The 14,084-nt window shown below is 41.9% G+C and overlaps 1 protein-coding gene across 1 annotated transcript in view; it reads right to left on the bottom strand.

Annotated features, from left to right (window-relative positions):
- ABCA13 (ATP binding cassette subfamily A member 13) overlaps window positions 1–14,084 on the bottom strand; it is a 578,079-nt gene that overhangs the window by 248,663 nt on the left and 315,332 nt on the right. Inside the window, exon 42 of the mRNA XM_053553839.1 lies at window positions 1,862–1,967. Coding sequence (XP_053409814.1) covers window positions 1,862–1,967 — 106 coding nt within the window. The remainder of the gene's footprint in view (window positions 1–1,861; window positions 1,968–14,084) is intronic.

Here is a 14,084-nt window from a genome sequence, read left to right on the forward strand (position 1 = left end):
ACCAGGGAAGTACAAGTTAAAACTGTAATGAGGTCTCATTTCATACCCACTAAGCTATCTATAATCAAAACAGTAGTAATAACAAGTGTTCATGAGCATGGTAGAGAAATTGGAATTCTCATACACTGCTGGTCAGAATATAAGTTGTAGTCACTTTAGCTAATAGTCTGGCATTTCCTGAAATGATTAAACAGACAATTCAGCAATTTCACTCCTAGGTATATACACATAGGAGAAAAAAAAACATATCCACAAAAAAAGTACGTAAATGTTAATAGCAGAATATTTGCAATAACAAAAATCTGAAAACAACTGAAACGTCTATCTACTCGCAAACAGACAAACAATAATATGTTATTTGGGAATCAAAAGAAATAAATTACTGACACATGCTGTTACACTATGCACATTGATAATATTAGGTATGAAAGAAGTTAATCACAAAAGCCCACATAAACGATGATTCTCGTTAAGTAAAATGATTGGCATACACAAACCCACAGAGACAGGAGTACATCAGAGGTTGCCGAGGCTGGAGCATGTGGGCGTACTGAGGACAGACACTGTGTGACCCGGGGCTTCTCCTCAGATGAATGAAAGTGCAATGGGCTTGGAGCCCATAGCACAGTGGTTACAGCTCCAGCCACATACACTGAGGATGGTGGGTCTGAATCCGGCCCAAGCCAGCTAAACAATGACAACTGCAACAAAAAAGTAGCCGGGCATTGTGGTGGGCACCTGTAGTCCCAGCTACTTGGGAGGCTGAGGCAAGAGAATCACCTAAGCCCAAAAGTTGGAGGTTGCTGTGAGCTGTGATGCCACAGCCCTCTACTGAGGGCAACATAGTGAGACTCCATCTCAAAAAAAAAAGTGATCTAAGATTGATCCTGCTGATTCAAGCACAACTCTGAATAAACTAAAAGCTATTAAATTGCATACTTTAAAGGAGGGAATTGTATGATGTGTGAGTAATATCTCTATAAAGCTGTGAAAAAGAAAAACAGGCTCAACATCTTTATAACATGCCAATTAAAACCACAATGAGAAAGCACGACACACTACTATTTTAATAGCTAAAATATGTATACATTTTTAATCCCATAATATCATGGGAAGTAAGGCAGTTGCAACACTCCTATAGGTGTGGATGCAGTCCAGCAAACATTACAAACTTAACATACTATGTATTTAATTCTAGTAACTTTTTCATGGGTCTGTGTCCCTGATGGGCTGCAGTCTCTGAAAGAAGGCCCTGAGATTTACTGCCGCTGTCCCTACAGCCCATCTCCATGCTCCTTGGTGAGTTGCTGCTCATAAATATGCTGCAGTCACACACTTAGAGACCGAATCTGGATTCTGTCCCATCGTCATGATTGCCTATGCAAGGAGTCTGCATATAAAGGCTAGGACCATAATTTGGTCCCAGGTGGACAAAGGCTCCGTGAAGGCAAGGCCCACATCTGGTGGTTTCTTAAACCACGTAAACCCATTCCCAGCTCAGTGCCTGCGCGTGACAGGCACATCACGGACATGTGCTGGGTTGGTCTGTGCATGATGGAGGTAAAATCAGACTAACAGTTTGCATTAGTCTAATTTTATGTGCTGAGATATTATTTGTACATTAAGTCAAGAAGATCTGAAGAAAAGATAAAGTGTCCCATAAACACACAACTGTTATTTTCAAGCCAGGATAAACCACCAAGCTTTCTGCCCTCACCTGTGTTCACTCATGGCCCCACTACACACTCACCCCTCCTCCCTCGCTGCAGGATCCTCTACTCAAATTTTAACACAGAGACATTGGGTAGGGATGGGGGCATTTTTCCTCTAACAGAAGTGCAGGAGAGCACTCTGTACTTACAGTAGCCAGGCAGATCTCCTGCAGGCCCTCGGTCCTGTTCTTCTAACTCGGTCCCAGGGGCCATGTGAGATTTCTTCTTGGGATCTTGCAAAAGCATCAAAAACACCTTTTTGAAAATGAAGAAAGGGCTAAATATTATTGTATGTTCCTTTTCACATTGCATTTCTTTTCTTTTACCTCAATTGCCCAATTGGGTCATGATAACACACCCCAGACACATCTCAGCTGTTCATTTAGTCATTCATTTAATTGGAATAACTCAAAGCTGGCTGTCTGGCCGCCTGGAGGCTGGATGCAAAGACGAACACAACTTGACTGTGAACCCCCAGACCTTGACTCGCGGGCAAGGCCGGTCAAACCCTCAGGCAGCAGTAGGTAGAGAGGGGGGCAGGAAATAACCCAGTGTATCCAATTCAACTTAAGTTTGTGGCTCAGTCTATCAGCATCTTAGAAATTCAGAGGTAAACCAGAAAATAAACTTGAGGTGTTCACAGTTTATTTATGTTACACAGAATCTCACATATAAAAATCCCCACTGAATATATATCCCCACCGGTGGACTGTGATGAATCATGTCACTAAGGTAGTTAATTTAAGCATCTTGGCTTGAAGTCACTCTTTAGTGCTGAAAATAAAAATCCAACCTCTATTTACTAAAAGCCAAAGGCAAGGACCAAATTGCAAAAATAAGATGAGGAATCAAGAGAGAGCCAGGACAAGGAGAGAAGGGGTGGGCTGAAGGCATCAGGGCCCCTGAGCCACACCTGGAGACCCGGCATAGTTTTATGGAGAGGGGGATCAAGAATCCACAATCTTTGTGTAAATATTGGGTAGAGCACAAGAAGCATAAAAATCAAAGACAGTAAGCCCCACAGCAATGCAGTGCAGTGGCTGAGGGATAAGGCGTGGGTCCTAACTAGCTCCACATGGCAACACGTGGGCCGGCCCTGGGTCTGTAGGCACAGGGTTCAGACCCCTCAGAGTGCTGGCTGCCTTGTCTGCTCTATGCAGACATGATAGTAACAGTCACTAAAATGACTGTTAAATGACACTAAAATGACACTTTTCAGAGTCTGCCAGGTACAGACTCTGTGTGCAGGTATTGTGTTATTCATGTAGCTAGCCAAGAGCCTTCCAACACCCTCTGCAGGCCAGGCCCCCAGCAAGGCACTGTGTGGCCGCTCTCTCCTTTGGCATCCTCTGTGCACAGGCTCCCATCACTCCCTCCCTGGCACAAGTCCGCAGAAATCCAGGTTCCTGGCTGGACCCCCCTCTAAGCAACTCCTGCTGGACAAGTTTCATTCCCATCCAGCTGGTGTCTCAATCGGGCATGTCAACACTGAGCACGCCCCCTTCCAATTTCAGTACACAGCATCAGCGTTCTGATTCCCCTAAATAAACAAAAGGTATTGACTGTCTCTAGATGTTCCCTGGGAGCCACCAACTCAGAGTGGGAGATGGCGGAGGGCACCAGAGAGAAGCAGCGAGGAGTGAGCAGACTGCAGGAGAGGCAGGCACTCTCTGTGCATGCAACCCGTCTCCACGGAATCCTACTGAGCAGAACCCATGTGCTCAGCAATGGGGAAGGGTCAGGACGTTTAACTATATCACATGGAGTCACCTTCGCTGAAAAGCTACCCCTTTTGCTGATTCCCAGTATGTCCTCAACGAAAAGCAGCAAAACTTGCTAACACTGCAAATTGTAACAGTAACAAGAATTATAACAATTTTGGTGTGACAAACAAAGAACCTTGGACACATTATTTTACCACTGTGTGACCTGGTTTCTTTACATGATGAATAGTAATAAACAAGACATATTATAGGACTATGGAAAGCAGTAAGTGTATTTACATATAAAGCCCTGAGAAGGAGGCCAGGACCTCAGCAAGATCCGCCCTTAGGCAACCAGAGGAGTAAGGAGAGTGGGGTACATGGTGTGCTCTACCACGCGATCCCCAAGTCAATCCAGTAAGATGGGCACTGTCTTCCTCGTTTAAGAGGGAACTGAGGCTTCGTGAAGTAGGTCTCCATGGAGTTTATTCACAGGGAATGGAATGAGAAACAATAGAAATAGTGAAAATAGACAGCAATTTATCAAGTGAAGATTTTCTTTTTTATCATGTTCTTTTTTTTTAAGCAACAGGATAGAGTTTATTGACAGAGAGAGCAATTGACAAGCACGATAAGCAAAAAGAGGGTGAATAGAAGAGGGAGAACAGAGCCTCTGGCAGCAGAGGGGCATAATCCATACGGGAAACACATTTGGATCATATTCAAAATGGAATTTTTATTTAACAGTCACGTGTAACTGAATATATAAAGTATACTTTGATGATTAAGGTATTCATGATAATAACTGACATCTCAACTTTAAAAATTGTCCTCTTCACAAAAGGGCTGTGTGTGTGAGAGTGGATGCGTGTATGAACATGCGTGAATGTGTGTACGTACGTGTGTGCACTCATCTGTGCAAGCATGTGTTGGAGGAGGAAACAGAGTAAGGGCAGCGATTTTGCCCTCCATAATCTCACAGACAAGCAAGAATATGATCAATTATGATCAGACAATGAAGAATCAGGGAATTCTGGAACTTTGCATAGGAAGGTTAGAGGCAAGTCCAAGACCATAAGAATGTTCTGAGCGCCATCTAGTGGCAACTCACCCTAACTGCGGGCACATCATCCAAGAGGCTCTGAAAATATGAGAAAATGTCAGTAGCACAATTAACAGAAAGAATGAATAAAGTTTCCAATTTTGAAAAGCAATATGACATTGATCACAGTAGTCCAAGGTTTGGGTCTTGATGGCAGAATTTACCGTGGTTATTTGGGGCTGTCATCCTCATTCTAAATGGAAACAGATGACAATAATAAAGCTCCCCTTGGCAAGAGTCTTAGGGCACCTTAGCATCCAGAACAGAACATTACCCAGGACTCCAGTAAAATTAGATGTGTAAGGAAATGCCCAGCCTTCCCATGAATTTGAAAATGGACCCTCCTTATTATAGTTGTAGTATACAGTAAGCCTCTGAAACAGGCAGTCTTGCTGCAGTAGCAGAAAAATATATAAATCCACAAGTTTCCCAATAATGGTTAAAGATCAATCCTGTGTGCTCCCTCCCTAACAGGCACCCCACAGAGGAGTTCTGTTTCACACAACTTGTATTTTTAAAAAGAAAGATTTACATCTCTTTTCCTTTGCTCAGCTCTTTTCAAAAGTTGTGCAAAACTGAAATCCTGCTGTTAGGGAGAAAACTCCTAAGATTTCTCTTTAACTGTTATTGGGGAAACTGTGGGATTAGTTTCCTATTGCTGTTATTTTCAACAAAGCTGCTCCTTGACGTCTTCACTTAATATCCTCTATATGATCTTGAAAACTTTAAGGGAAAAGACATTTCAAAGTCATTTCATTCAACATTATTTTATTTTAATGTTTATGAGGGAAAAATACTAGTTTTGTTATATATAGTTTGGCTTAACCATTTCCAAGAGCCTATGGATGTTAACTGAGGACTTACTGTATTTATTATCTAACACCTATTTTTCAGAAAACTTTTAAATTAACGTCTGTATTTAAAGGCCAAATCTTCAAAAGAAAGTTTTATGTAATTGACATAAAGAAACACATACTTTGTTTCATTGGACAATTATGAGGAGATGCAAAATACTGCAAAAATAATTTCATTAAAGAAAAGATTATGAAAGTCCTGATGAACACATATGAACCACTCAAAAGAGACAGAAATAAAGCCCAAGCCACTGCTTTGGAAGTTATTTGAGTGCAGGCTGAACATGTAATATCCCAGGTACACATCCCACAGTTTAAGAAGAAGGTTGCATTTGTGCATTTGGTATGGAATGACATTATTTATACATACACATTCCTCCTCTTTTGGTGTTTTTTTAATCACTTTTAACTGAAAATAGGCCATAAGATAGTTACAATGGATCAAATGAGACCCACACCTGTCTGGTTTTGTACAAAAGGACTAGGATGCCGTCTTCAGTCTTATCTAATGTCTGAACTTCACTGGAATTAGCTCAGACTTCTCAAGTCAATACATAAATTGGTTAAACAATTCTTATTAACTTTCCAGTGAATTTGTCACATACAATGAATAGGAATAAAATAAAAAGCAATAAAATCAAATCTTAAGGACAGTAACTAACATGAAAATAATTTGCAATTTAACAAAAATATGACTTTAAAGGCAATGTCTATGGTCCTATTCTGTCTTTTCAAGAAAAGTAAATTCAGAAATCTGGAGATTCTTTACTTGGGGACCCAATATCTTTTTAATTTAAAAGAGTTCCAGGATCTAAGCATTTATGATGGCCCAGTGTCATCTCAACACTGACTGTACCATCAGTCCATCAGACTGGCCTGCTCTGGCCCATCCATCCATGTTCTCTGTTTAAAAGGGCATTGTCAAGGTGTGTTAGACCCCAGATGTGATCTGCACTTAAAATGTCAGTTTGATGGACTATATCCTGGACATGCTAGAGAAATTTATGAAGCTGACCAAACTTCCATAAGACAATGACAATAGAGTCCTGCTGAGTGATGACATGAGCAAAGAATTTCTAAAATTTGTTGAAAATATAACATGTGATGTATTCTTTCAGTTTCCCCAAAGTGATTGCTTTTACAGAAGCAGAAGACAAAGCAATGTAGAAAGCTATTCGATGCTAAGAAATGCAAGAGGTCCTGGAAGTTCCTCTCCAAACACAGGACTCTGAGCAGGGCTGTCCCCTGATACTCTGCACAGTGCATGCAGCAAAATTTTATTATTTCACATGGACTTGCATGGGTTTCTATTACTGGTGGAATACATTACCACAAACGTGGTGGCTTAAGGTAATGCATTTATTATCTTATGACTCTGAATGTAGAATCCTAAAATGGACATTACTAGACTAGAATCAAGGGAAAATACATCCCCTGGACTTTTTCAGCTTCTGGTGGCCACCTGTACCATTGGGCTGAGAGCTCCAGCCTCCATCATCAAGGCTCATCATGATATCATCTTCTTCCTGTCTGATTTTCCCTTATCCTTCTTGTATGGAACCTTTTGATTGCATCAAACCCAGCCAGATAATCTGGGATTATCCGGCTGTCACAAGGCCTATATAGGCAACATTGAAAGGCTCCAGAGACTGGGATGTGGACATCATCACAGAACTATCACACCATCAGGATGTCTTAGAAACAAGGGCTGTTGATCTAATGTGTCCCTGGACACTACAAAGACAGTAAAAAAATCACAAGGTAAAGTAGAAAATTTTGGAGCCTGACACAATTAAGTTCCAATTTCTGACTGTGGGCAAGTCAGTACCATTTTAGATTTAGTCTCTCAATTGATTTATGCAAGGATTAGATTAAATGAGATAAGATATGAAAAGGTTAACTTACACTTGGAGTCTATGACATCCTACAATACTGTTTTATAAACACAGAATGCAAAAAATGTGTCCCAGTACTCCAGCCTGAAAGATTGATGGCACAACCACTGTTTAGAAGACACCAGGCTGTCTTAAATGCTTAGACTCCGAGCTTGTTTTAAGTTAGGAAAATCTAAGCCCCCAAATGAAGAGTGCCTAAAATATTGAATATATAGCATAGTTGACCACCTCCCTACATTGACCACCTTCTTACGTTGACCCCATTTTTCTAGACCAGACATGCACCACATGTATGTGTCAGTATGGTAGGCCTAGTTACTCACGTGGACCACCTGCCATGTGACGACCAGTTTGTTACAGAACCTTGTGTGGTCAACACAGAGGTCCTGCTGTATTTTTGTTTGAGGAGAAAAAGCATGAAGTCACGGGAGAGAGAGAACAGCTTCTCAGAAAAATGCCTGCTTCCTCCCTCCTTCATCCTTCCTCCCCCTACTGTTTTTTGCTTGCTAGGAGGAGGAAGACACCAGATTAAAGGGTTGGGGCCAACACAAAGGGACCGTAAGCCTGGGTCAGGTTCCCACAGAACACATGTGGGCCAAGCAGCACCATGGAGGCCTGGGGAGGTCAGTTGCACACAGCAGTGCTCAGCATAGAAGGCAGAAAGTCAAGTTTCTTGTTATTGGAGAAGGGAGATATGAATAAGGACAAAAGAAACGCTAAATGAAAGATGTGTTACTAGGTTAGACTTAGAGATTCCATTCCATGTGCTGGCAAACTCCTGTTCTCATTGTTGAGGTAGAAAGACAACCAAAATGAGAGGTGAGTCTCTGGCCTTATCCACGAGGGAAACTGACAGCAGCCACATGCCAGCCATCATGAGCACATTGGGCAGCCAGGACTTCTCTAAGAAATGGCTGGTTCTAGAGCTAGGGTGGTAAAGTACAAGATGATGCTAGAGCATGTTGTCATGCCAGAAAGTAGGAAAAGACTTTAAGACTGGGGGCGTGCATTAAAAGACACAGAAGCCAGCGTGATCACGCCTGTAATTCTAGCACCTTAGGAGGTTGAGGCAGTTGCATCTCCCAAGCTCAGGAGTTCCAGACCAGCATGAGCAAAAGCAAGACCCCATTTCTACTAAAAATAGAAAAACTAGCCAGGGATTGTGGCGGGCACCTATAGTCCCAGCTACTTGGGAGCCTGAGGCAAGAGGATCACTTGAGCTCAAGAGATTGACGTTGCTGTGAGCTATGATGCCATAACACTGTATACAGGGTCTTAAAAGAAAAAAAAACAAGCAGCCATCAGCTTGAAGGAACTTCTACTGATTCAACCTGGTTCAATTTAAAGATTCAAGTAAATAATGACTAGGATGAATTGTAACTCAGTGAGTAGACCAGGAGGCCATGAGTCACTACTAGTATAAACAATTCAGTGGGGTGAAGGGAAAGTTCTTCCTTGATGGATAATGCCAACCAAAAGGTAGAATGAATGACAGACTTGGAAAAATCCCACTTGGCAAATGCTATAGTAAAAACTGATCCTGGCAAGGAGCATCAGCAGGTGCAGAAACTCGTGGTTGAAAAAGTGGGACTTAAAGAGTGCCAAAATATGCCCTCAAAACATAACAAGAGAGAGAAAAGGAAATAAACTTTGGGAAGCCTGGCAGACACGACTTTAGCTGGTTCTCCCCACCAGCTGGAGGATGGACCAGCCTTGATGGGACACCGCATCTGCCCTGGAGTATTCCAGCTGAAAAAATCAAAACCTGGCCCAATAAAAATGAAATGGGGCAAACCCTATTGAAGGTCATTATGTAAAAATACTATTCAGGGATTTTTAAAAACAGCAAGGTCATGAAAGTGAATGAAATTGAAGAATTCTTTCCCTTTGACGGTGACATGAGCTCAGTGCTGCTTGTGACCTTGGATTATATCCTTTTGCTCTTAGGGACAAAATAAATAAATAAAAATAAAAAGGTCAATTGAGCCCTACTCCCAGGCTTCACCTCCTCATGCTGTGTGAATGAAGCAGCTGAGTTCATGCTCCCAAGGAACTGGCCCCCAGAACCCCCGTGCAGAGGCACTAAGGGCTCCCTAACCCATACTTAGTAAGCCGGATGGTAAGAAACTGCTCATCTCACCCTGGCAATCTAACCTTCCTAGATTATTACTAAGAACCTCAAAATATACTGTTAAAATTCACTCTGTAGAATTTTGCCAGAAAATGTTGTCTTAGCTTCGCAGATTGCTGCCAAGATACTCCCTGGGCACAGCCAAGCTCACCAGCCCACCTTAGACCCCAATTCCATACAAAGTGAACATTGAGCCAGGGGTGGTGGTTCACGCCTATAATCTTAGCACCCTGAGAGGCCAAGGCAAGTAGATCACCTGAGCTCAGGAGTTCAAAACCAATCTGTGCAAGAGTGAGACCCCCCCCGCCCCCATCTCTACTAAACATGCAAAAACTAGCTGGGCATGGTGGTGCACGCCTGTAGTCCCAGCTACTCAGGAGGCTGAGATGAGGATTGCTTGATCCCAGGAGTGTGAGGTTGCTGTGAGCTATGATGCCATAGCACTCTACGCAGGCCAACAAAGACTGCCTCAAAAAACAAACAAACAAACAAAGTAAACACTGTCCCTCACCAGCATCTCCCTTAGGTCTAAGCATTGGAGCTGAAAATGTAAATGCCTTAATAAAATTAGTGATTACCATTATTCAGTTTTTTTGTTTTTTTTTGTAGAGACAGAGTCTCGCTGTACCGCCCTCGGTAGAGTGCCGTGGCGTCACACGGCTCACAGCAACCTCTAACTCTTGGGCTTAAGCGATTCTCTTGCCTCAGCCTCCCGAGCAGCTGGGACTACAGGCGCCCGCCACAACGCCCAGCTATTTTTTGGTTGCAGTTTGGCCGGGGCTGGGTTTGAACCCGCCACCCTCGGCATATGGGGCTGGCGCCCTACTCACTGAGCCACAGGCGCCGCCCCACCATTATTCAGTTTTAAATCTCAATTTCACTGGCACAAGTGTAGCTCTTGAGAACATGATTTATAACAGATTAATTGTAATTTAAAAATGAAATCTGCTTTCTAGCTCCAAAGTCAGAAAAGTAAATTGGCAGGCCCTCCTCACCCCCGTAAAGTCAGTGGGCAAAATGAGAGAAACAAAGGAGAAAGCATGCACAGCGCTTGCTGTATCAGCCACTCCGATACGGATCGATAACACACCTAAGAAAGGGAAATTGATGCTTGCCGAGGGTGAAGAGACAGAAGTGGTTATGGTAGACATTTTACAGATGACACTAAACAAGAAAAGTTAAAGGCTTCATTTTTGAATGTAAGATATCTTTCTCAAACAAATGCACTATATATTATATTAATATACTGTTATATATCTCAGATGCTCTGCCTGTGGTTGCCCTGAGGACATATTATGTATTTTTTAGCATCTGTGCGTGTGTGAAAGAGAAAAAGAGAGATATACGACATCTAGTAAATCAATATTTATTTAGGACCTATTATGCAAGTAATAGCAAAGCATGCACTGAATGTAAAAGGTAGAAATTATGGTAAGAAATTAAAGAAACACGTACTAAATCTGCAAGGTAACGGAGCAACTTGTTCCCTGGCTCCCTGCTGATCTTGTTTTGGGGTGAGTAATAGCAAGAACATAAACCCTGGATAAAAAAAACTTGCAGAAGCAAGTACATGGAAGAATTATTCTTTAAGACAGGAGTGAAGGTGGAATGCCTCTGTAAGCTATTCATGGTGGTTCCACAATTCTATATGTTTGTCAACCTCATAGAGTGGATTTTATCTATAATATTTAATTCGAATGTATATTATCTACAATATTTATGATCTATAATAATATTTATAATTTATTATCTATAATATTTAATTTGAATTTATTTTTTTATTAAATCACAGCTGTGTACATTCATACAATCATGGGGTATCATGTGCTGGTTTTATATATATAATTTGAAATATATTCATCACACTGGTTAACATAGCCTTCCTGGCATTTTCTTAGTTATTGTGTTAAGACTTTTATATTCTACCTTTAGTAAGTTGAGTAAGTTTTACAGTAAGAAAAGAGAGGAAAGAAAAGGAAAATTGAGACATTGCCAAAAGTAATACAAATGGTTAAAGTGTAAGTGTAAATATTTTAGAGAAGAAAGGGAAATACTAAACAAAAATAGAAATATTTAAGGGCTATAGCATAAAAGTTTCTGAGAAGTTACTCTGTAATGGAACCTACACTGAAATGTTAAAAAATAGAGAGAGATTAAAGTACAGCAATCTCAGAATATACCATTGCACATGTATTATGGATATAAATAGTAGTAAAAATATTGATAAGTGCTTATAGTTATGACATATCCAGCTATTTGTAATCTCCACTTAATAATAATTATATTATTCAATTCAAACAAAAATCATGTGTGCAAGATAAGGAAGATAATTCCTACTTTCAAGATGAGAAAAATGAAGTTAACAAAGAGCTCTTAAAACTTAGAAATAAGAGAACAGCCCAGTTAAAAACTGGGTCAAACACTTTAATAGACACCTCATTAAAGAATGTATACAGATGGAAAATACACATATAAAAAGATGCTCCACAGTATATGTCTTTAGGGAAATACAAAATAAAACAGTGATATTCCCCTATGCATGTACCAGAGTGGTTAAAATCTAACAAGGATGGAGCAGGGACAGTATCAAATGTTGGTGAGGATGTGGAGCAATAGGAACTCTCATTCCTTGCTGGTGGGAATGCAAAATCGTACAGCCACCTTTCCAGAAAGTTTGGTAGTTTCTTATAAAACTAAAGATATTTATACATTTGTCAAACTCATACAGTGGACTGGTATATAATCCAGCAGTTGCATTCCTAGGTATTTACCAAAATGAACTGAACACTTCAGTCTGCACAAAAATCTACACACAGATATTTATAGCAGGTTTAGTCACAATTGCCAACATTTGGAAAGAGGATGTCCTTCATCAGGTGATTGGAAAATAAACTATGGCACATCCAGACAATGGAATATTATTCAGGGCCAAAAAGAAATAAGTTATCAAGCCATAAAAAGATATAAAGGAAACTTAAGTGCATGTTACTAAGAGAAAAAAGACAATCTGAAAAGACCATAAAGATTGTATGATTTCCAAGTCCACAACATTCTGGAAAAAGTAAAAGTATGGAGACAGTAAAATAAAACCAGAATCAGTGGTGGCCAAGTGCTAAGAGGGGGAAGGGAGGGATGAATAGGCAAAGCATGTGGATTTTTAGGGCAGGGAAACCATTCCATGTGACAGTATAAGGGTAGACAAAGGAATTATGCATGTGTCCAAACTTGTAGGAGGTACCCCACCAGACTGCCCCAGTGTGACTAGATCCCCTGGGTGAGGATGCGGGTCAGGGCGGGCTCATCCAGGTAACGAATGTGCCCCTCTGTGGGGTATGTTGATAGTGGGGATGCTGGGAGCAAGGCAGGCAGAGCGTGCACAGGAATCTTTGTACTTTCTGCTCCATTTTGCTGCAAACCTAAAACTGCTCTTAAAAAAAAAAAAAAGCTTTAAAAAATAAATTTACAAATATTGAATTTCCAATCGAAGTGACTTGTCCAGGTTTACCCTGATGGGAGGAGATAAAATTAAAACATAGTGCCAGGGTGTCACCCTGATGCCAGCCCCCCTTTTGCCTCAGGAAGTGGGCAGCTCAGGAAATCTGAAATGTGAGTGGAAGGTCCTGAGGTGGTTTCGACATGATGAAAAAGATCGCAGCATATGAGAAAAAGCATCTGAGGCACAAATGTGTACAATCATTTTGGGAGTGTGTAACTTGACAACACCACAGATCTTGAGTTCACACCCAGGGACCCAGGGACCCAGGGGACCCAAGTGCACTTCTGGGAGTCAGTCTACAGAGAGCTGGTAGACCCTGTTCACAAGCCCTTGCGACGTCTTACTCGTAAAATTGAAATGCTGGAAACAACCTAAGTGCCTTATGGCGGGGGAGGGAGGACCTGTATGGTGTAACCTTTTCATAAAGGAAATTATGTCACCATGAAAAAGATGATTAGGAGAAATACAGAAACTGCTTAAAGTGTGGGGTGGATAACTCCTGACTAAAAAGACGTACGTGCAGTGAGAGTTCAAATCTGTTTTAAAATTCTGGGCATGGAAGGCCTACCGAAACAGCCAGTTCTTAACAGCCCCCCAGCTGTCCTAGGAGAGTGGGGAGGGCAAGCGTGAGGGAGAGGGAGCAGGTGGGACCTCAGGGCCTGCCAGGAATGGGTGAGGAGGCAAAGCAGAGGCCTGGGGTGGGAAGAAGGGCCAGCCTCCCTCACAACAGCTGCTGCTTCCAGGCCTTGCCACTTGAAGGGGAGAGCCCAGCAGGTGAGAAGGTACAGCAAGGCACAGCAAGGACAGCCCCAGCCGATTTTGTGGCTCTTCCCAGGGTTCTCAGCCTGTAGTTGAGGATGCCAGGCTGGGTGGGTAGACAGCGTGGGGTTGCCCTGCCCTGCCTGGCACTCAGAACACTCGGGGGACACCCCCGGGCCTCCTCCAGGCCTGGCTCTCTGAAGTGGGGGAGGAGAACGGAGAAACTTCAGTTTCTATTTCTGGGTAGACCCTATAAAAAGTTAAGAATTCGTCACTTCCTAAGATGCTGATGGGCACCAGGGTCCTCCGTCAGTCTCTGTGGCCACAGTTAGCACTTTCAGCTTTGCTGCGACCTGTTTAAGTGGATTTTTAAATTGATTCATCTAGGTTTCGTTAAAATAAGGCTTATCCAAGTGAAGTGGATTAACAAGA

Source organism: Nycticebus coucang, chromosome 11 (genome assembly GCF_027406575.1).
Source record: "Nycticebus coucang isolate mNycCou1 chromosome 11, mNycCou1.pri, whole genome shotgun sequence".
NCBI classification, from domain to species: domain Eukaryota; kingdom Metazoa; phylum Chordata; class Mammalia; order Primates; family Lorisidae; genus Nycticebus; species Nycticebus coucang.